The sequence below is a fragment of the Haliaeetus albicilla genome, chromosome 9 (genome assembly GCF_947461875.1).
Source record: "Haliaeetus albicilla chromosome 9, bHalAlb1.1, whole genome shotgun sequence".
Lineage (NCBI taxonomy): Eukaryota > Metazoa > Chordata > Aves > Accipitriformes > Accipitridae > Haliaeetus > Haliaeetus albicilla.
In genome coordinates, this window is record NC_091491.1 from 43,537,916 (window position 1) to 43,558,773 (window position 20,858).

General features: G+C 44.6%; 1 protein-coding gene across 12 annotated transcripts in view; it reads right to left on the bottom strand.

Moving 5' to 3' along the window:
* Positions 1–1,004: 1,004 nt before the first annotated feature.
* The window catches only part of MBNL1 (muscleblind like splicing regulator 1), a 110,163-nt gene continuing 90,309 nt past the window's right edge, over positions 1,005–20,858 (bottom strand). For 7 of the 12 annotated variants that reach the window (XM_069792962.1, XM_069792961.1, XM_069792952.1 and 4 more), the window contains 7 exons: positions 17,028–17,285; positions 15,876–15,929; positions 14,787–14,940; positions 9,002–9,037; positions 8,209–8,303; positions 4,708–4,782; positions 1,005–3,112 (listed from right to left, as the gene is read on the bottom strand). In XM_069792962.1, the coding sequence (XP_069649063.1) occupies positions 4,726–4,782; positions 8,209–8,303; positions 9,002–9,037; positions 14,787–14,940; positions 15,876–15,929; positions 17,028–17,285 (654 nt within the window). In that variant the 3' untranslated portion in view covers positions 1,005–3,112; positions 4,708–4,725. The remainder of the gene's footprint in view (positions 3,113–4,707; positions 4,783–8,208; positions 8,304–9,001; positions 9,038–14,786; positions 14,941–15,875; positions 15,930–17,027; positions 17,286–20,858) is intronic. The other 5 variants (XM_069792955.1, XM_069792956.1, XM_069792959.1 and 2 more) reach the window with 5 other exon arrangements.

The following is a 20,858-nucleotide window of genomic DNA, read 5'->3' on the forward strand; positions in this document are numbered from 1 at the left end:
TGGCCTAATCACTTTCTCTTTCCAGCTTTGGCATATATAATGACAAGGTTTCCTGAACGGTTTCTATTAAAACGGTAAAATTTCCCAGGGTTTTTTTTTTTCACCTGCTAAAAGAACAGGACCACTACAGCGATAAAAAATAATCACATAACAACTACAGCTACGGTGTGCTGTTTGGTTTGCCTGTTCATGATTTAACTCTTTTGTGAAAGTCAGTATTTGTTTTGAAGAATCTTTTTTGTGAACAATAAACCACTGAAATTGTCAGAAACTGGTTTGAATAGCATATATCTTTAATATATTTTTTGATACTTTAAACATGCAGTAGTTTTTGAATAATGTACGGAATATTTGATCCATGATTTCACCTTGATGGTTTGAAGTACCTGCTTTTTTTTCTTTTTTTTTTTCTTTTTTTTTTTTTTATTAATGATTTTCAGGCAGATTTGAACCAGTGGAGCTTTTGTCAGTCATGAGATCTTGGAAGGATGGCATATCTTTCCAGCTGAAAAAATCCTGGCAAACTACAAGCTGTCCACATAAAGCAAAGCAACTTTTTTGAAGGGGTATGGAGTGCTAACTCTGTGCCACTTTTGCAAGCAATTTTGTTCAGCCTGTCATTTTATTAGCCTTAACAAAACTCCTTGTAATTATAGACATTTTTATTCAAAATAAGATCTTACTATTATACAGGTTTCTCTCTTTTTTGACTATATACAGAAGTGCAAAAAGTCAACCTTCTCTCTATACGTTCCCACATGCTAAACTGCAGCATAATCAACCCTCAAGAGTTTGCACACACACGCTATAATTCTTGTTACGTAAACTTTGAGTATTTGGATTATCAACAAAAAGTCCCTTGATCTATTGATTATGCAGCTTATTTATAACAAGGCCTGATATTCAGGGATTTCAAAAAATATTTAAACAATATTTTAACATTTGAAATGGATACAGTAGAAAATAAATTTTATTCTAATATCTAGGAACTAGATTTTCTCATAATAACTAATTACAAACAAAATAAATCATCAAAATATTACTCAATTGTCTGCCAGGATTGTTGCGATAGCAACAACTTAACTTCTTACTTAGCAATGATTATATAATTATAAGATATCCATATAAAAGATCTTTGTTCTTTTAATGAAAACTAGACAAGAACTAACAATGACTGACATTCTTACATTGTAATATTAAATCAGTAAAATATAAATCATTTAGTTAACAATAATACGAATACTCATATGACACTACATGTAAATTCAAAACTGAGTATGTTATGAAGAAAACTACTTTTTTTTTGTATTTTGAAAAAGTCATCAGTAAACTCTAATAAAACAAAATTCTATAAACTGAAATGGTATTCAACTGGTAATAGAAAATGAAAACAATCTAATAAATGTAAGAAATAAAAACTACACTTTTAACAAGAAAAAAATAAGTAATATTCTATAATGTTAAGTAACTACAATAACATGTGAAGTCACCTATACTTTCTTAACACGATTGAAATTACATTGGTATGGGTTTTAACCCGTAATGTAATAATCTAAGGCTTTAATAGATGTACAGTACAATCAGTAAAATCAACACATCATTCTTATACTATAAAGCATCTCTCTCAAGCATAAAAACTCGCAGTAAACTTGGAAGTATGGAGAGTTCTACAACCGAACTCGCGCTTCTTCCACTCCACGCTACGCTACCAGTGACCTGGCCCCCACTTCAGCACTTTGCTGAACAGAGCAAAAATATCCTTTACTAGCTGCAACATCCAAACCACAAAAAGGAATTCCTTTGGATGAATCCATTCTTAAAACTTGAATGCACATCTATTTTTTTTGTTTTTATTTTGTAAAGGCTTTCTAAGGCTATAAGCAGTTAATCTGAACAAAAAAATCACATATAAAACTCACCCAAGTATTTAACCCACCCAATTTCTATGCTAATTAACATCTCCATTTTTTCATATTTTGGTTTGTCATGCATCTGATGTCAGTGCTTCTTCTGTCTTTGTTTAGAGTCACCATGTAAAGTGTGACTTTGATGAAGTAAAAGTGAAACCCAACTCTGCAAAACATTTATAGTCCTTTTGACTTTCAACAGAGGCTATAAATAGAAGCAAAAGAAGTTCCTCAAACATTTGTTACTGTGTCTCAGAAATGGCTTTTCCCTTTTGTATATCATGTTATACAGTAAAATATGCATAAATATTACACTACAATGCCTTAAAATAGTTTATATATATGTCCAGTATGGGTTAATTTGTACGGCTAGAGTATCTTTCTTGTGCTGTCTACTGTTACTGTAAGGAATAGTTGGCCATTTCTGAGACAGCTTTGGTTTGAAACAGAATGGTGCCCTTTGACTGATTAGTACTAGTAAAGTAAGTGAAAACGTGGTTCTGAAAATAACACTGCAGAAATAATACTCTAATCGGATGTACAGTCTATGGCACTTCATGAGAATCCTTAACAACATGGTACTTAAAGCCATTGATGTGCTTTAAAATATACACAGTTGTGGTTTTGCTTGGCACATTCATCTCTGTCAGATACCTCTCTTACCACTTCTTACAATCTATTACATTAAAAATATTACTCTTAAACAAAAATTACTGTGCATGCACGCTCTCATCTATAATGGCAATTTTAAATACAAGGTGCACCTTTGTTATTTGTAAACCTTGAAAGAAATAAACTTACTTTAAAAAATTATATCTTGGTCTACAGACGTACCAATACATAATAGATTTATGGTTACATCATCGTCTGTCTTTTCAAGGTGACATACATGATTATGTAGGAAACAGACTACATATGCATATTCAAATCCATATGCATACTTCTGTGCTAGAAAAGATAGACAATGTTGTAGTTTTTAGACAATAAGATCACCTCAGCACAAATATCAATTAAATGTACAAAGTATATAGGCAACAGTGTGCAGTGGATTTCCAAGTTCTTGTTTCATCTCGTTAACATGCAATGTGTGGATGTCTTACTGCTGAGGGAGTTTCCGAGTGTTGCTTGACGGTATATACATTATGGCTAATGAGCTCGTCCTCTTCTCAACCCAAACACACTGTCCTTTTCTCTTTAGTTATGATCTAGAAAAGAAGGAAGAGAAAGCATTTTCAACAGAGTCATAACTTTTCGTTAGCACCACATCAGCCCAAGCTTTACATTTGCAACGGGGAAGTCTGCCACCGAGCATCAGGGAAGCTTGCGCCCCAACCCCTGTGGGATTTCCCTTTGGTAACTCCTCGCAGCAGAGCTTCACTTTACACCCGAATCCCGCGGTGATAAAAGCGCACGACACACCGGCCTCCCGCTGCTCCCAAGGTCCCAGCCGTGGGAGCGGGATCCGGGGGACGGTTTCCCAGCGCCCAGCCCCTGGGAGGCAGCTCCCACGAAGTGCTGCGGGAGCGCTGCCCAGCAGCCCCGGGCCCCCTCTCTCTTCCCAAGCCCTGCTGCTGCTGCTGCCCCCGTAAAACCTGGGAGCCCAACCAGTGCTTGACAGGCACCTAAACATCCTTAGGGATCTGGGCCCTATATTCCCAAGGTAATTTTTCTTACTTCACTGCCTATCTAGCGTAGCTATTTCTCCGGTCTCTGTTGCCTATTGCATGAGAGACACATCTAGGGAGTGATTCCTCCTCCTCCACCTCGGGACGGTCTCTGAAACGGGGACACCCCAGTCCCAGCTGAGTCCAGAGGGAAGCGTGGTAGCAAGTTTAGGCTGCAGATAAGAGGTGTCCCACCTGAGTCACTCAAGCAGTTTAACAATGTTTACGCTCAGCTGAAAGGAATAACTATTATTATAAACCCACTGTGGCAAATCAGTTAATCCTCACCCTAAGTAATAATTCCATTATGGCCAAGCCATTCAATAAAAAAACACAGCAGAAACGGAGCGCAAGGGAGAGAAAGGTAATACAAATCACAAGCTATCCTAGGGGAGGTGATGTGCTGCGGGTGGTCTTGATGACAACAGGCAATTTAGTGACAGACGGGAAACTACGGTTTACTCATGGGAAGATACACGGGAAAAAAAGTCTCTCAAGCTTAGGCACGCAAACCTAGATTTCAAGCTATGCAGGATAAAGGTTACAGTATAAAAAGCTGACATACACTATCTGCAATCGCCGTTCACACCAACACAATGCAGGTATGAACTGTGCCTGCACTGTGGGACCTCTCCTTGCCATACCACCCATGCCAGGAAAATACTGTACATAACGCATCGTAGCCTGACAACCTGCGTTCAAGAGAAATCAGGCTTCAGCTAGGCAGATGACTAAACCTGTATTTTAAGAGATTCTGGCTTTCCAAATTTGGAGATTTAAAATCCGTTCTTTCTAAAGCCCGCTTAACATAACCATCACCCCCCTAGACCTGGCCCTTGGCTCACATCAGTGCTGGAGCCATCATCCTTCATAAACAAAACTCTAATTTTAGACTCTCTGATTTTGCTATATGGATATGTACAAACTAACACCGACATCTGGTCCAACACACTAGCTAACGTGGTCACTGCTAACTATGATCTCCACGCAGAGAAGAATCGCGCGTCAGTGGAGTTCTTCCCTGTATCTTATTAATTTTCTTAGAAGTAAAATAAAAACATTCTGTCCCTGCAAAAGACAAATTATGCACACATAAAGGTAAGAAAAATGCAAGCAACAACACATCGGGAACTTACTGTTTGATGACAAAATGTCTACATCTGTGTAACATACTTGTGGCTAGTCAGATGTTCGGCAGATATTATGGGTATCTACAGGTAAAAAATTTAAACAATGAATAACATGTGCAATGAGCCAACCCAGAGACACAGCATTTTGCTACAGAACATAAGTTTGGAAAAGTGAGGATCAGCTGTGAGTTGGTGGATTTTATATTGTAACTATAAGTTAAAGTCAACTGAAGTGCTACAATAGCAACTTAAAACTGGAAAACATTGTGTTAAGTACTACTTGACAAATATAAATAAGTATTATTGGTTGTTTAGGAAATAAGAGAAGTTAAAATCTACAAAAGTCATGCAGTGCAGTAATTGACAATCGCCCTTTTTGTTGGCCTACACAAAATCCTGTGCTTTCAGTGTATCATTTAAAATGATAACTTCTATGGTGACCTTGTTTCAGTCTGATTTTGTGAAGTGTTCACTGCTTTCACTGTCTTGGTTTTTGAATGCCAAACCTAAGATGCCCTGAGGTTGATTTTCACAGCCGGTGAAAATCCACTGTCGAGAAGAGCTGCCTGCTCTTCCTACGGCCACTGCGGGCATCACGGTGGATCAGCCGAAAAGCTAAGACTCCCCAAAGCAGTGAAACAATTCTCAAAATGTTTGTCTGCACAAACAGAATTCAGTATGTGGCTTCTCTTGAAGTGCCCCATCAACTCAGTTTCCCATTTTAAAAAAAAGTATTAAAAGCAGGGTAGATGACCAGCGGTACGAATAACAAACTTCTATTCTGCATCCCACGCTGGGGTCCCAGCCGTGCAGCCCTCTGTGTGTGGGGCACAGGCTGAAGTCCACGGGACTGAGCCCGAAGAGACCTCGCGGGCCAGTCCCTTGGGAAGGACAGCACTAGGGCATGCAGGGCTGGAGGAACCGCCAGGCGCCCTGCGGTACAGACAGGACCAGCAGTCCGGCGGGAGGGAGCAAACAGATGCGCCCGCGTACAGGGAAACATGCTGGGGCATAGGACACAAAATGGGTCTGTGCGATCGCAAACGGCTGTCGCATTTGAAAAGACTCTTTTTCCTGATGGATACTAAGGCTGATCTGTTAATCTGCACAAGAAGGGGAATGGGGAGGTTTCTTCTTAACTAAATCGCTTAGAGGTCTTGGTGTCGGTTTTTCCACCCCTCGTGCCCTCTCCTCCCCTAGCAACTTCACACAACTCTACAACATTGCCAACTCGTACAGAAACGTGCTTCAAGCATAATGAAGCTTCTCATACCATTTTTTTCTACTGCTGCAGGACAGGCTGTTGCACCCAACTGTGTAGAAGCATCAGGGATAGTGCTGTCGGAACATACCAAGGACCTTCAACACCAGTCAATGAAGATGAAGGGCCAGATCTTAAGACTTTTGGCATGCATGCACATTGCATCGTGTGGCATTAAATAATTTCAGCATTGCTCACATAGTATATACATATATTTGTTATATATGTATATATTGAGGTTTGGCTGCAGTACTGTACTAAGTGTGTTATGAGGCTCCAGGGAGGATATGCATGAAATGATCAGATTCTACAACAGAAAGTTTCCCTGTAATCTATTTGGGAAAGTGCATGGTTATTTAGACAGAGCTGATTTTAAAAAACAATTACGTTTTTCTGTGCCTTGGCTTGTTCTCACAACTCTCTGGACTTATGGACAATATAGAGACACATTTAAATTAACTGTATGGTGCAGTAAATTACAATATTAAGATACTTCGGGCATACAGGTGGTTGCTTGCTTAGGTGACATGTATGCACAGGTAGTCCTACCTATAAACTAGCTTTTCAAAATACAAAGCAATTCTTATGCTAGTTTAAATCTGTGAGTGACATGGGCATTCAGCAAACATTTCGCAAGAGCAGAAAGTGCTACCTGCTGAGCAGACTAACTTGAGTATTTTTTGGAATTGTAAAATATCCAGGCCCCTTTTGAGACTCAGGATGTGCACACCTATATATCACTGCAACAGTAATAATTTTTGGAGTACTATTTTTGAGAGATCAGTAAGCGGACAGGTTAACAAAGAACGTACAGCTGGGCGTAGTACAAAATGGTAGTGGCTCAACAGGCAAAGGTGGGAAGGCTTGAAGCCAGGCTCTGCACTTAATCCTGCAACAGCCTGCGGCACCTGGTGCCCGCAGCAGCAGAGCAGTGCCCGGCGCCGTGCGGCGAGCCCCGGCGCTCCCGGCTCGGCAGGAGCCGGTGCCATCCTCCCCAAGCACAGAGGGGCATGTGCAGCAGGGCACGGGCACGGGTCTTGCTGCTCACCGTCCAGCTGCAGCTGCAAACCTGACAACTTTAGGATGGGATTTTCAAACTGTTTCAGGAGTTAGCTCGAATGACTTAGGGAGCCGAGTATGTCAGGTGAGCCTGCCTTAAAAACTGGCATTTATCTCCGGAATTAATTACACATACAGAACCACACCTGCAAAATACTGAAGAAAATGTTTAGTTCCCTCTTCTAAAAGGCACATGTGTGATTCCCACTGAGTCGAGAGTCATATCTGCATATTAGACCAGAACTGATGGTTTCATGACATTGGCAATTCTAACTTCCTAGTAAATCTAAAAAAATAATTTGTTTTTATCAGACGAATGAGAGGGTCTTTAAAAAGTTTTCATTGTTGCACTTTCAGCCAGACCTACTACAGAAATCCGCATTTTTGACAACCCAGCTAGATAAAAACAACAGGCCACGTTCTGTTCTCAAGTGCAGCTGCAGCTGGTACGTGTGGGGACTGCAGCTCCTCTGGCCCCTGGTACTCATCTTTAGAGCATCGTTCCTGGCTTTTCTGGGAGGACTTTTAATCACTTATTTAGTAAACCATTATTCTTTTATTCCTGAAATACATCTAAACATGGCAACAATTGGGGTAGCTATTTAGAAATAAAACCAGACTCTAATGGACATTTTCTTAACTGAAGTCTGCCTACTGCAACAAGTAATTGGCCATTTCCAAGCAGAATCACAAGCTGAAACAATGGTTTAAAAGAAGTTTCTGTGTGGCCCATGCTCAGACGTTTTTGTTTTGCTCTTGGAAGAGGAGAGTCAGAACATGTTCAGACTGCTAAATTCAGACTGTTAAAATTGTGATCCTGCAACCCCTCCGCACAAAGGTTTTACTGGCTTTCACTGGAGTTCTGGACTAAAAGGAACTATCGGCTTCACAGAAATAGAAATAAATAATGGGCTCCGTGTATTATCCCTTTCTCTTTACATCTCTGAGAGCAGAAGCAGCATGGCCCACAAATGTTAAGACTGAGTCAGAAACTCTATTATCAATTATTTTTAGCATCAGAAATGGAACTGCAGCACCTTTTGAGCATGGATAAAGGCTTATTAAGCTGTGCTGCAGATCTTAGAGAGAATGTGTAGGCCAACAAGAGGTAAAATCAAAACCCCCATGCTCATTAAAAGCACCAATTTCAAGTTGTCTGTAAGGAACAAAGCTGTAAATTAGCAAACCTGGTTGGCTGTGGCTGTTGCAGCGAAGGGAACACTTGTGGCAGATGTTGTTGCTGCAGACACAGTGGCTGGCGTAGCACCGTGCACCATGGGAACTTTCGGAAGGAAAATCATATAAGCAAACATACAGAAGAGTGTAGCAGTATGGGAACCAGAGCGACATGTGGTAGGATAATTGAGCATGGTATTTTTCACAGCAAAAAGCCCGAGACATCATTGCCAGCGCGTGACATGCAATCACAGTGCAAAGCAGGACAACATTCCAGGGAGAAAGAGGGAAGGGAAATGAAAGAGAAAAAAAGGGGAAAATGCTTGTTACCATCAAATCAAGAAAATCGACACAAACAAGCTTAACCATTTCAATACAAAAATCAACAGAAGAATTTTTAAATGCCCTTATATTTACAAATTTTTGTCTTTTAAAAATTCAACCCAAATATTTACTGCAAACAAAAATTAATCTTGTTGAAGGACAGTATACGTCTATGTGGCTATAGTAAGATACAGTCTTTATTTAACACAAGATAGTTTCTAAACACTGGAACTCATAGTCCAATCAAAATCCACCAAGGAACAATGTGCAATTCAAAAAACTGCTATACAAAATTAATAACGTCTATGTGTCCATGTCAATTAAATAAAACAATTGCATTTAATTGACAGGTGTTAGTGCAGGAGGCTAAGGGAGATGGATTGGCACGAGAGCTATAAGTTAAAATCTAGCAGTGGATTTTGAGGGTCCGTGAGCTGCACCACAGGTTTAAGATAATCAAGAAACAAAGCTGGCACCTACCAACACTTGTAGCGGGTGTCATGCACAATATTGAGCCTGCCCATCATGCATTGCAACAGGAAGGTGGATTTGGAAAGGGAAAAGAATTAAAACAACCCATCACACGTGTAATTAGAAATTTCATTTGAACAAAGAAGAAAAATTGTTATTATGGGAACAGTGGCATGTAACTGTCAGCACAATCAAACCATACAATAGCACAGTGATCCATTAGAACTAGTGTTCAGTGAAGGGGAAAGAGCTGATCGAACTGTGTGCTGGTATAGCGTGTTTGCCTTTGTAGGACCACGGAGTATTAGCACGGCTAGGAAAAGTTTCTTTAGCTTTATTTTAAAACTCTTGTAGTCTTAAATCTTTTTGCCTTTTGACGCAAGCTTTGTAATGGTCTTAACCCTGGTTTCCTCAGATTAAAAGAAATACTTTTCAACCTGCACCTGCCTACAGGTACCCGAGGTCCACCCCTGCTAGGACACCGGGACTAGCTGGAGCGAGGGACTGGCACCGCTGTGCCCCCTCCCCGCGGCTGCTCGGGAAGCGCAGCGAACGCCGTGTTCTGTCCGGGGAACACAGAGGGCCAGAGGAGGGGCGCGAGGCTCGCCCCTCCTGCTAGGGCTGCCTTTTCGGCTGGGGTCCTTCTTGGACGGGCTGGAGCGACGATTCCTCGCAGAGTGATGACTTGATCTATGCTGTTCCATTAGCCACAATCTGGCTGCTCCAATATTTAGCTAACATATAGGCAAAACCCGGGTGAATTTGGCATGCTGTACTTTTGTCATAGCTGCACGACCCCTGTGAGCTGCCAGTGAAGGGGAAGTGATCCTGACTGTCCTCTGGTCTGTTTGCTTACTACGCAGGTCAGAGGAGGGACTGAACAGCTAAAGTCTCCTACGCAGCTCATGGCAGCACCTAAGAATACTCGTTCAGCACTTTTTTCTACATTATAGGACGTATTTTAAGCTGCTGGTGTCTGGGCTCACAACCTGCAGCTCTCTTTAGGCTACATAAAAATAATTAGAGCGACAGCACCTGGTGAATTCCGCCCTGTAACAAGAGAGCCAACAGCAGTATGGTGTTTTTAGGAACATGATGGCATCATTTTTTAAATATCGTTACGTTGGTTGATTCTGTTTACATAGCAAAATGCCTTTCACCAGACTGAACTCAGAATCTTCTATTTTTGCTTCCAATATGATAGATAAATATATACTGATATTTCAGAATATCCACTTTTAATAAACATTTTACTTTTTTATTTAACAAATAACATTTATTAAAACTAATTATGCTTGACACAGCAAAAACTGAAATAAACTCTGAAATCTGGGAACAGAGGTTGCAGTGGAAATAGAAACATACTCTAGAAGACTGCCAGCGGGAGCCATGGCAATGCTGCTTCCTTGACATTACGTGACCGTAACGGGGGGACAGGAAATTGTTTTAGCTGGTGCCAAGCATTGTAGTGGCTTGCACAATCTCAAGAGCATTTAACTAAGCAGGGGAAAAAGTCAGTCAGTATAATTACTGCTGGGGACAAGGTTATTCACTGTCATCACTGTATCTGTGAGGCTACAAGGAAAGGGCATAATCATGCTTCCTAATTACTCTTCTATTTCTGTGTCATGGAAAAGACTGAAAATATTCATAAGGAAAGGTTAAAAGAAGGGTAGCTTTCCCGACTTCCCCATGTACAAATCATGGCTGAAGTCAATGGGACCACTTGCAAGATTAAAAAACGGAGCAAAATTTGCCTATAAAGTACAAACAGTAAGTAAAACTGCTTTCTCGGCCCCTCTTATGACATCTCTATGGTGTTAATGAGGCTACAGGGAAGAACCTTCGAGTTCTTGTCTCTGTGCAGAAGTGCCCTATTTATAAGGTTGTACATACTTCATTAGATCTGGAATATTACATCATTCCATGCATAATTATGTCTACATGCTAAAGATGAGTTAGATATTCATGATGACTCTGAATTATCACTGTAAAGCTTTGCAGCTCAAAATTTTAGTCTGAGTTATCATCATTAACATTATAACCAGTGCACACAGTTTTGAAAGGGAATTGAAGCAAATGAACATAAGGCAGAAATGAAAGTACTAGCTAGGGTGCAATAACTTGCAAATATGAAGACGTAATGCTGTATGACCCTCTTACCAGTAATAAAAATCATTTTTTCTATGACCTTAACATCCATCTTGACTTCAGAAGCTTTGACTGACTAATGAGAATGCATGAATAATAAATGTGGAGTTTCAAATGTTCCCTAGCTTTTCAGCACAAGGCAGAATTTTAATTCAAGGATGTGTTCAGTTAACTGATCATAACTTCACAACCAGATTAGTTCTGCAGTGGAATAAAGCTAGTTTTATAAATATTCTAGGTTTACTGGTATTTTAAGCATTTTTTTTCTCATGCCTCCCTTGTATTATTCCCCTCAGTCTATTTATTCTGTCCAATCTACTAAATCCTAATTAAAAATATCACCACAGACAGCATAAGCAGTCCTGCTGAGGTGAACAGTTGTGCCTGATTTTTCCCTCCCTAACGTTTTGGAGGAGAGCAGTGTTTTCACACAGACCCAGAAGCCCCACGGAGGAAGGTGCTTACACAGACACCGCTTAAGGAAAGCATCTGTGCGCTGAGTGAGTCCCAACCACGAACAAGTTAAGTTCTCTGATGTTGAAGGTGCAGTAACTAAATAAATATGCAATGCGTTAACTTAACAGCAGAGGTGGCTGAAGCCTTTCCACGGCTGGCTACATGGTTCAGCTGCCCTGCTGCAATTCTGCCTCTTGCAGGTGCATTAGGGCAACAGCTCCTGGGAGTACCCTGTAAACCTGATCCCTTTCTTCTGGAGGATTACACTTCTCAGCTACCCTCTGGTCAGCCGGTTGACTCGCACAGGCTGGGAACAGCTGTATACGCACAACTGAGGAGACAGTGAGCTGAGGCACAGGATGGTAACAAGCACCAGGGCAGGAATTTCATCTAGTTGCACATAGGAGCTCTCTATCTGCACATACAAACATACCCCCAGCCAGCTCACAGTTACTGCAGAACAAACAGCATGTGCAGTAGCAGTGAACGCCAACTAACCGGTGCTCTGCAAGTTCACAGCCCCTCAGCAAAATATTCGCCCGCGTGTCTGCTAAGGCGTCAAGAGTCGTCAGCCAGGACCAAAGTACCAAAACAAGCTGTGAACACCTATTAAGTCGTGTAGAGCCTCCTCATTCGGCAGACTAACTCCACTTATTTCAACTAGCCAACACCACAAGTGTTCCCAGTTCTTTCTTGCAACGCCTTTTAGACTCCCCTCTCAGTCTGTGGACATCTTCCACCAGCCAAGGTTTCTGGGAGACCTCAAGAGGGAGCCATGCAAAGAGGGAGCTTTATTTGAGAGCAGTGAGATGAGTACCTAAGAGCATTTAATCATTCAAAGTGTGCTGGAGTGCCAGTGCCCATCCCCTGGCATGGACGATGCCTTTATTTGCTTTCATGTGCCCTTGCATACAGGCAGCCAGAATTACACCTTACAATTTAGAAGAGGTATCTGGGTTTGTCTGGAACATGAGTGCAAAACTCTCAAGGGTGAAATATCAAGAGTGAAGTGTCCTGCAGAGGAGGGTCCTGCCAAGATCCTGCAGAGGGGTACACACTGACACCCTGTAGGTTCTGCGAGCGTCCTGCCCTCCAGACCTGCTGCATTTTCATACATTGCAGCTGAAGCAACTAAGAGCACATATGAGTAATTACACTTTCGGTGTCTGAACTTGAAAAATGTCATTTTAATTCAGGCCCCACTGAATTAACCTGCCTCTGCTCCATGGCAGTGGAGCTGAGGGCACTCACGCTCTGTGCTCTCCCGTCAGTTCTTAGGCACTGATGGAGAAACTCTATATCCAGGTGACTGTGCACAAACTGGACTGATGCTACTTAAAATTAAGTGGGGAAAACTAAAAAGGGCAAGGTGGCAAATAAAATTTTCAAACTTTCGAAAAAGTACTGGGTTACTGGAAAGCTCAAACTGCTGCTATCTGAAAAATATAAAAAGAGAATTTATAGTAGCTCATGCTAAAAAATCCTTTACTTCTCTTGTTTAACATATACTAAACTTCAGTGGTCAAGAAAGGTCAAATAAAGCATCAAGAACCACTGCGCAGACTCCTGTAGGTTTCAGTATAGATTGCTAGAGGAAGAGCCGAGGTAGGTTGTGTGTAAGTGCCGACATGAAAGATCCCGGTCAATGATGTAGTGCAAGTGAGGCCTGATGCACACAAACCATAACCCCAGCTCCAAAGTTCACAGGGCACGATTCAAAGCAGCTCGAGTACTGTCAGAAATCATCCAGCCCCTTGCTGATTTAATGGAAGCTGGAAAATTGCATGGTTTACTAACTACATCAGTTATGCTTTGCCAAAACAAACCTTTGAAGTTGTTTAATATCTACAGGAAGGACTGTGATTGCATAAGCATTTTTATATGAAATTTAGTATATGGGCTAGAGATTTGATCTAAAGCTTACTCAATCAGTCCTTCTATTGACTCCAACAAGCTTTGCAACAAGCTTTTGCTAATATATTTCAGTGGTTGCAGTGCATTCTTGGGATCCAAATAAGTTATTAAAATGTACTAAATCAAGCAACTGATTTTTGTGCCATTTAAATTACATACATTAGTTGTATGCCAGATCAAGAAAGAATGGTAAAAGGCATTATACCGAATGCCTGGGAACATACTTGCCAAAAATGTTTAGGACAAAATCCTTAATTTTTTTTTTGGTAAAGACTGAATAGCTGCGTTTTCTCCCCTCCCCTCAACTAGTCTGCATTATGAAGGGCTGTCCTCACAGACTCCTTCCAATTTTTTGAGCACAGATCTATCCGACATCCTCTCCATACCTCCTAGTATGATAGTGCTGTTTTAATGTGGGTTCATATGTAAAAACTAACTCAGCTGTGTTAATATAGGCATGAATTCACATGACATACTACATATGTAATTATTCATGAAGTGCTGTTTGCAGAACCAAAACATATATTCCAACTTTAAGCCCCATCACTTGTCCTCTGAAGGGATTTCTGCTTATGTAAATAGTACAGGCATCAATTCTTCAGCAATTACATACACTAGGACAAGTGTAGATTTGATCACTCTTGAATAAGAACAAGGGCACCTTTGTTCTGCTTAGTCCAAAATCAGCCCTGACGCTTTAGCGGTAGAGGCCTGAACCTTGATTTCTTGTGTAGGCTCATGACTAACCTATCTGCGAGACTGCCTGCCTGTGCCTTTTATGATCGCTGCACTGTAATTAAAATCAAAACCTCCAAGCGTGTGGCTCAGAACAACTGTTGCTAAGCACATGAAGGCAAAGGGGTCTTACAGCAAAGAGAAACAAATACAACAGCTTAAGAGATGTGTAACAAAGAGAAGTTAATCGAGGGAGAGAGGAACGAGAGAGAAGATTTCAAATTCTGATTCGGGATGACAGAGCGCGACGCCGGTTTTTATATTAGACTGGAAAACACCCACCCAGCTTCCGAGAGAAGCAGAGAGAAGCCAGCCTTCCCGCAGCCAGCACCTCCTCTGCCTGCGGCTCGCCAGGATCGCAGCGCCGCAGGCTGGAGAGAGGCTGCCTGCGCCTGGCAGCAGCTGCCCCGGCACCAGTGGCCGCCGCGCAAATACCTCTACGCATTTGCTGCCAGGAACAAACGGTTATTTCCTAGTGTACGCCTTCCAGAATTCCCCCTTCTCCCTCCCCAGAAAAAGGCAAACGAGGAGCACTTACCTGGTGGGAGAAAGGCTGTATGCTGCTGTAACTGCATGTTGGCAAGAGCTTGCTGGTATTGGAAAATACCAGTGTTAAAGACTGCGGTGGCACCATTGGTTTTTTCAAGCGCAGGCCTCTTTGGTAATGGGGGAAGTACAGCTTGAGGAATTCCCTGAATGGTGGATGGGTATAAAAATAAAGTCCAGTAAAAAAAAGAAAAAAAAAAAAAAGAAAAAAAAGGGTGGGGGTGGAGGGGTGGGGGGGTGGGGTGAGGTGTGGAGGAGGACGGGAGGGAGGGAGAAGAAAAGGAAAGAGAGAAAGGAAAAAAGAAAAATCAGTAGAGGGCAAAAAAACCAGGCAGCACCATGTTTATCCATGAGCAAGCAAGCAGCATAGCAGACTTAACTACCAAATAAAAGGCGAGGTAAAAGCTTTACAAGGGAGCACTACTTTAGCCTACCATTACAGCGGCACAGGTAACGTGTCGGAGCCGTACGTTATAGGAACCGGCATAAATATTACGCTACCGTAAAGCTTCAGGGTTTCGATCAGGAGCGAGGCTATCGGGGTAGGGGGAAGCAGCACTGCTAGCTCCATGAGGATCAACACATAGAAGCAATGTTAATAGTCACCGTCCGGAGCGGATGGCAGGGCCGCTGGCGCCAACCCACTCCCCGGGCCCCAGCGCCTGCCCGGGCATGCAGAGCGCGCGCTGCATGCCGGCACCCCCGGGCCGCCTCCGCGCCGCAGCGCCGCGAAGCCATGCCAACGCACCCTGCGCCCGCGGCCGGCCCTGCGCCGCGGCCGCCCGCACGGCACCCTTGGGGAGGGGACGGGAGGGAAGGGAAGGGAAGGAGATGGAAGGGGATGGGATGGGATGGGAGGGGAGGGGAGGGGATGGGATGGGATGGGATGGGAGGGGAGGGGGCCGGCGGGGCGCGGGGGCGGCGGGGTCCTGCTCCGGAGCCTGGCCCAGCCCGGCCCGGCTGCCCCCGCGCCCCTTGCCGGGGATGGGGGAACCGGGATATTCCATGTCTACACATTAACCCCAAACTCGACTCTACGATACAGCTACATGCCAAGCTAAAAGGTGAAAGGTCATAGTACCAGGTCAAAGGTTGCCTCGAGGGGTCGCTTCAGTGATTTGACAGCCGACTGAGTCTTAATTAGCAGGCAGCGAGCACATGATGGCAATGGCCAGTGGGGTCAAGCGCATTAACATAAACAGCAAGCAGAGGTGCATCATGGGGGCAGCAGTGCATTTGGGTAGGTGAGAAAAAACAAATAAAAACAAATCACCGGATGCCGTGTACAACGGTAACAAGACTAGGCATGCACGGGGGGCCGGCGGGCGGCCCCCGCGCGGGCGGGGCAGGGCGGGGCAGGGTGGGGCAGGGCAGGCAGGGCGGCGACCGCAGGCCGCCTCCCGCCCCGGCCCCCCCCCCCCCGAGGGCAGGCCCGGGGGAGGCTACGCCGGCGCGGAAACCGGGCTCCCCGCAACCGGCCACCGGCTCACCGCCCGTGCCGGCCGGCAGCGGAGCGCCTCCGGGAGCCCGCGGCTACCGCCTCGCACCGCCGGCGCTGCCGCTCCCGCTCCTCCTGGCCGCCGCGCCCCGGCGTGCCCGCTGTGCTCCTCTTCCCACACCCCCACAGGGCTCGGCACAGATGGGACAATATGGCATCGCAGCCCCCCTCGGGGGGCCGTCCTCTCCTCGCCAGGAAGCCAGTTCCTGAGCAGTTCCAGATCTGGCTGGTACAACTATGAGGTTTGCTCTAGTGCCCTGCGAGAGCTGCCGACAGCCCTCGGCGGGGGGACGGGGGAGGTGGGCTACGGATAGCGTTAACACAGTCGGATTGACTTCGAACCAAGTCTCTACAAATACGGACTTACGGTAACTGAAATACGGGTTTATCTATCTGTGCAACTAGATAGATACACATCTACCCACACACAAACATACAAAAAACTATATATACATATATGCACACACACGTACAGACACGCACACATGTATGCACACATATATGTACATATAGATACTCTGTACGTCAGCAGGCAAAATTAGTGAAACACCTCAACAGTCTGAAACTACTTCAGAGCAGATCTGGCACCACATGCTGAGAAAGCTCATTGCACCGTGTAGTGACTGGGATCCCCGAGCACACGCACACGCACCCCCCTCCAGCAAGAACAGCTAACACATCAATTATTGTCTCTCGTCAACACACTTCTATTCCAGAGGTGTTTTCCAAACTCACCATGGCAGCTGCAGTCGCTGCTGCCTGGGCAGCTGCAGCTTGGTTAACCTGGTACTGGGCAGCCTTGATCTTGGCTTGCAGGTGTGCGGGAGGGTGAAAATATTTGCACTTTTCCCGTGAGCATCTCCCTTTGATGTAATCCATGCAGACGGTGACTGTGTTGTCGTTGGTGTCGATCATCGCGCTGTCGGCAGGGTGAGCGAACCGGCAGTCGTTCTCTCCCCTGTTGCAGTTGCCACGCTGGTACTCTCGACATACCTGCGACACCAGGAAAAGAAAGTCGCTTAATTTGGGTGACAGGTGCTGCGGGCACGGCTTGGAGCACAGTGGGGATTTCTGAATGTCTGTGAGAGCGCCGCGAGGACGGGTGCCCGGCCCCAGGTGGAGCACAGCGGTGCTGGGACGGTGGGCTCGGCTCCCTGGCAGCAGGGACCTGGCTTCGCTATGGCCACTCCTGATGTCAAAGAGCATCGACCCCCCCGGGATCAAGAGCCAAGCACACAGCAGGTTTTATTTTGGCTCCTGCTTAGCTGCCCACAGGACTTTTTCTGTTTTCTGAAGAAACGTGCTGTGGCTAGCTCTCAGAGATCACCCCGAGCACCGCGGTGCTCGGACGTGGTCGTGCTCCGCTGTGATCTGCCTGTGCCCGCGTTAGCAACACTCGATGCATTAATTAAGGTGACCGGCCGGAGGTGCCGGGAGGATGACTGCGTGGCTGCCCCCGCGCAGCCCCACCGGACGGGTGCTTCACGCCCATGCCAGGGAGCGAGCTGCACCCGTGGGGCGTGCAGCACCGCACCGGCTCCCACGATCCGGGCGTCTGCCACGAGAGGGCAACCCAAAACCCGCAGTGGCGGTGGCTGCCTCTCCTGGGCTGCGCGGCATCGCCCTGCGGATCAGCAGAAGGTGGGACATGTTGGGAAAGAGCGGAGGCTGCAGCCAGAGCGGTCGTTGGTCCTGCTGTCACGCTGCTGCCCCGCAACAGCAGCCGAACGAAGCCGAAGGAATCAGGAATTGCATGAAGAAACCCGCCTGGCTGGAGGGCATCCCCCTGCAGCATCCTCGCTGCTGGTACGTGGGCTCCAGCCCGGGCCAGAGCTGGCACAGACCCCTCCCAGCCCCCCAGCCCCCACCGGCGGTGCAGACACTAACTTCATCACCAGTACGAAAAACATCGGCTCCCTCTTCACACACCTTGCAAACCCTGTATTTAAAAAAATGACTTGTGTTCTTTTCACGGTCAGCTCTTCGCAAACCGCAAACAAAAATGCGTTTGTCATTTTAGTTTTCCACAGGCTATAGGAAACAGAAAGGGACAAAAGGAACCAAGCTTGTATAAAAATAAAACCACTTTAGTAGATGGAATTTCCTTTTAAAGGTGGGTGCCCATGAGCTTGGATCATCAGTATTTCCTCAAGGACCTTGGCTCTGATCCCTGCAACAAACCAAATTTGGTTGTTATTTGGTTTCCATCCATGCTAGTGCTCTAGCTGCCTTTTAACCCCTGTGCTGCTTCAAGTACCAGCTGCCCATCATCTAAGACTTATGAAATGACATCCCTGAAGGACAAGAGCTATGCCATTTGTGAACCCTGTTTCACAGGAAACACCCGTTTGTCCAGGGTCATTCCAGCATGACCCTATCTATAGTCTTTTTCCATGCGGTGACAGACTCTGGATGTGTATTTGCAGCAGAGCCAAATGAGCCAGTTCAGGCACCTCCATTGCTCTCGTTCATCCCCGTGACCCTACTGCTCGCAGCTTGGTGCTTGCAGAACTGTTTCTGCAGCAGACATGAAACAGATTGGGAAAATTCCTCAGCTGGAAAATAACCGCTTGCCTTCCAGGTAATTCTGCAGCCGGATCCCTTCCCTGGTCTAGTCCCCATGCAGTGATGCGGACCACTCTGCCAGCTAGCACAACACAGGGAGCAACCGGGGAAGGAGGTGGCACCTGTTTAAGCCATCAAAAAACACAAGTTGTCTTCTGGTTTATGTTCCGAGCTAGCACCACCCCTGCTCACAGGAGACCCCTGGTCTCTCTCCCCGCTCACTCTCAAGCACACACCAAAGGGAGCTGGCACGTCACTGCTTCTCCAAGAGAGCTGTGCTGGGTTGGTCAGCCCCACCGCCTGCGTTACGGCTTGCTCTCTTTCATCTAGGAATATCTTCTGGGTCATGAACCAGGTAGCGTCTTCTACCCAAACACAGGCCTCCCAAATAGACAAAAATGGGTAATTTCTTTTGATTATTTGTTTGCAGTCTAGGAGTAAACTAAAGTCTTTTCCTCTGAAGATAAAGAAAAGGATGCAACTAATGTCATTTGACTGTCTTCACTCTTTGTCTTGTATTGCTGATCCACAAAACCGAGGTCTCAAAACCACTCCACATATAAGCAAGAACTACTCCATTATTAACACAAAGATGGTATATATAAACTCATATATAAGTGTATATATATAACAGTATCTATATACACAGAGAGAGAAAGAAAATGCATCCATAGATAAGCTAATTTTATCACAGTTAAAAACCAAAGAAGGACAAACAGAAAACTGAAATAGTTAGGGGGATAATCTTTGGCATGTCCGGAGCAAATTTTCACAGAGCTGTCATGCAGTAGCTGAGATAAGGCAATGAATGGCTCCCTCTTAGGGCTCCTTAACAGATCTCTGAACGATGGTTTACAGCAGTCAGACACAAACCATAATACTGCTAGTCCTCTTAATCAGTGTAACCAGCAGTGGCTTTTCAACCACTGTGATGGTAACCAAGAGTGTTTCAAATTCTTGCTTATTTAAAAGCAAGCATTGAAAATGGTGTTATTTTTTGCCACGGGCATGCAGCAATGTATCACTCATCTGCTTGAGTAAAGAGAGGCACAGAAGCATGATACATTGTCTGGTCTTTCAGATCTGGATTTAGTTATTTATTAATAGCCCTGTAATTAGTATCATAATTTTCAACTCAGTATTTTAAGAAACATAAATAAAAGAGGCACCTGTATGTCTCTAGCCTTTCTGCAAAAATTCTGAGTTAGTGCTGCAATATTACTAATTCCTTGTAATTCACTTAACTTGTTCTAACTTTGGGCTGAGTTTATTTTGATCACTCTGCTGGGATTCAAGTTGCCCACCCTGGTACAGCTACAGCAGAGGTCCCATGCTGCTCACCCAAAAGCTGGGCAGAGGTTTGGCTGGAGGGAGATGGGCAGCAGAGCTGAGATCCCTGCCCTCCCACGAGCAAGTCACACCTCCCGTCTTCTTCTCTGCACTGAAGAGAATTTATCACAATGGGCATACTGTTATCTAGTGCATTCTGAACGTTTAAACAAACAGCACCACTAGGTCAGATTTCCTGATTACCCAAGATCTGAAAATCTCCAAGAACTTCTAAGCTGCTGCTTTTTGGCAAAAAATGATATATATGAAACAAGCAGGAAACAGCAGCTTGGTTGTGGTCATTCTTGACTCTCGAATACTTCTAATAGAAAATGATGGCATTCAAACTGAAACACATGCATTTTAAATAAAAGTTAGGCAATTCCTTTCTCTCTCACTTCCCTGTCCTTCTTGCTTCTCTTCTAGTTCTCTGGAAGAGCCACACTTCTGTTCAAGGTATTTCTGGCAGGAGAGGAGCATGAGGAAAGCTGTAGGAAAAGCCTCAACCCATGAAATTTCCACCCTGAGATCCAGATTCCTTACAGGAGTGGCTGAACGCACTGGACACCCAAATATCTGCATGCTATCTGTACAGGCGACACGGTCCAAATACGTATGAAATCAATCCTACTGCTAGTAACAGTCACTGACCTTATCTTATGAATATTCATA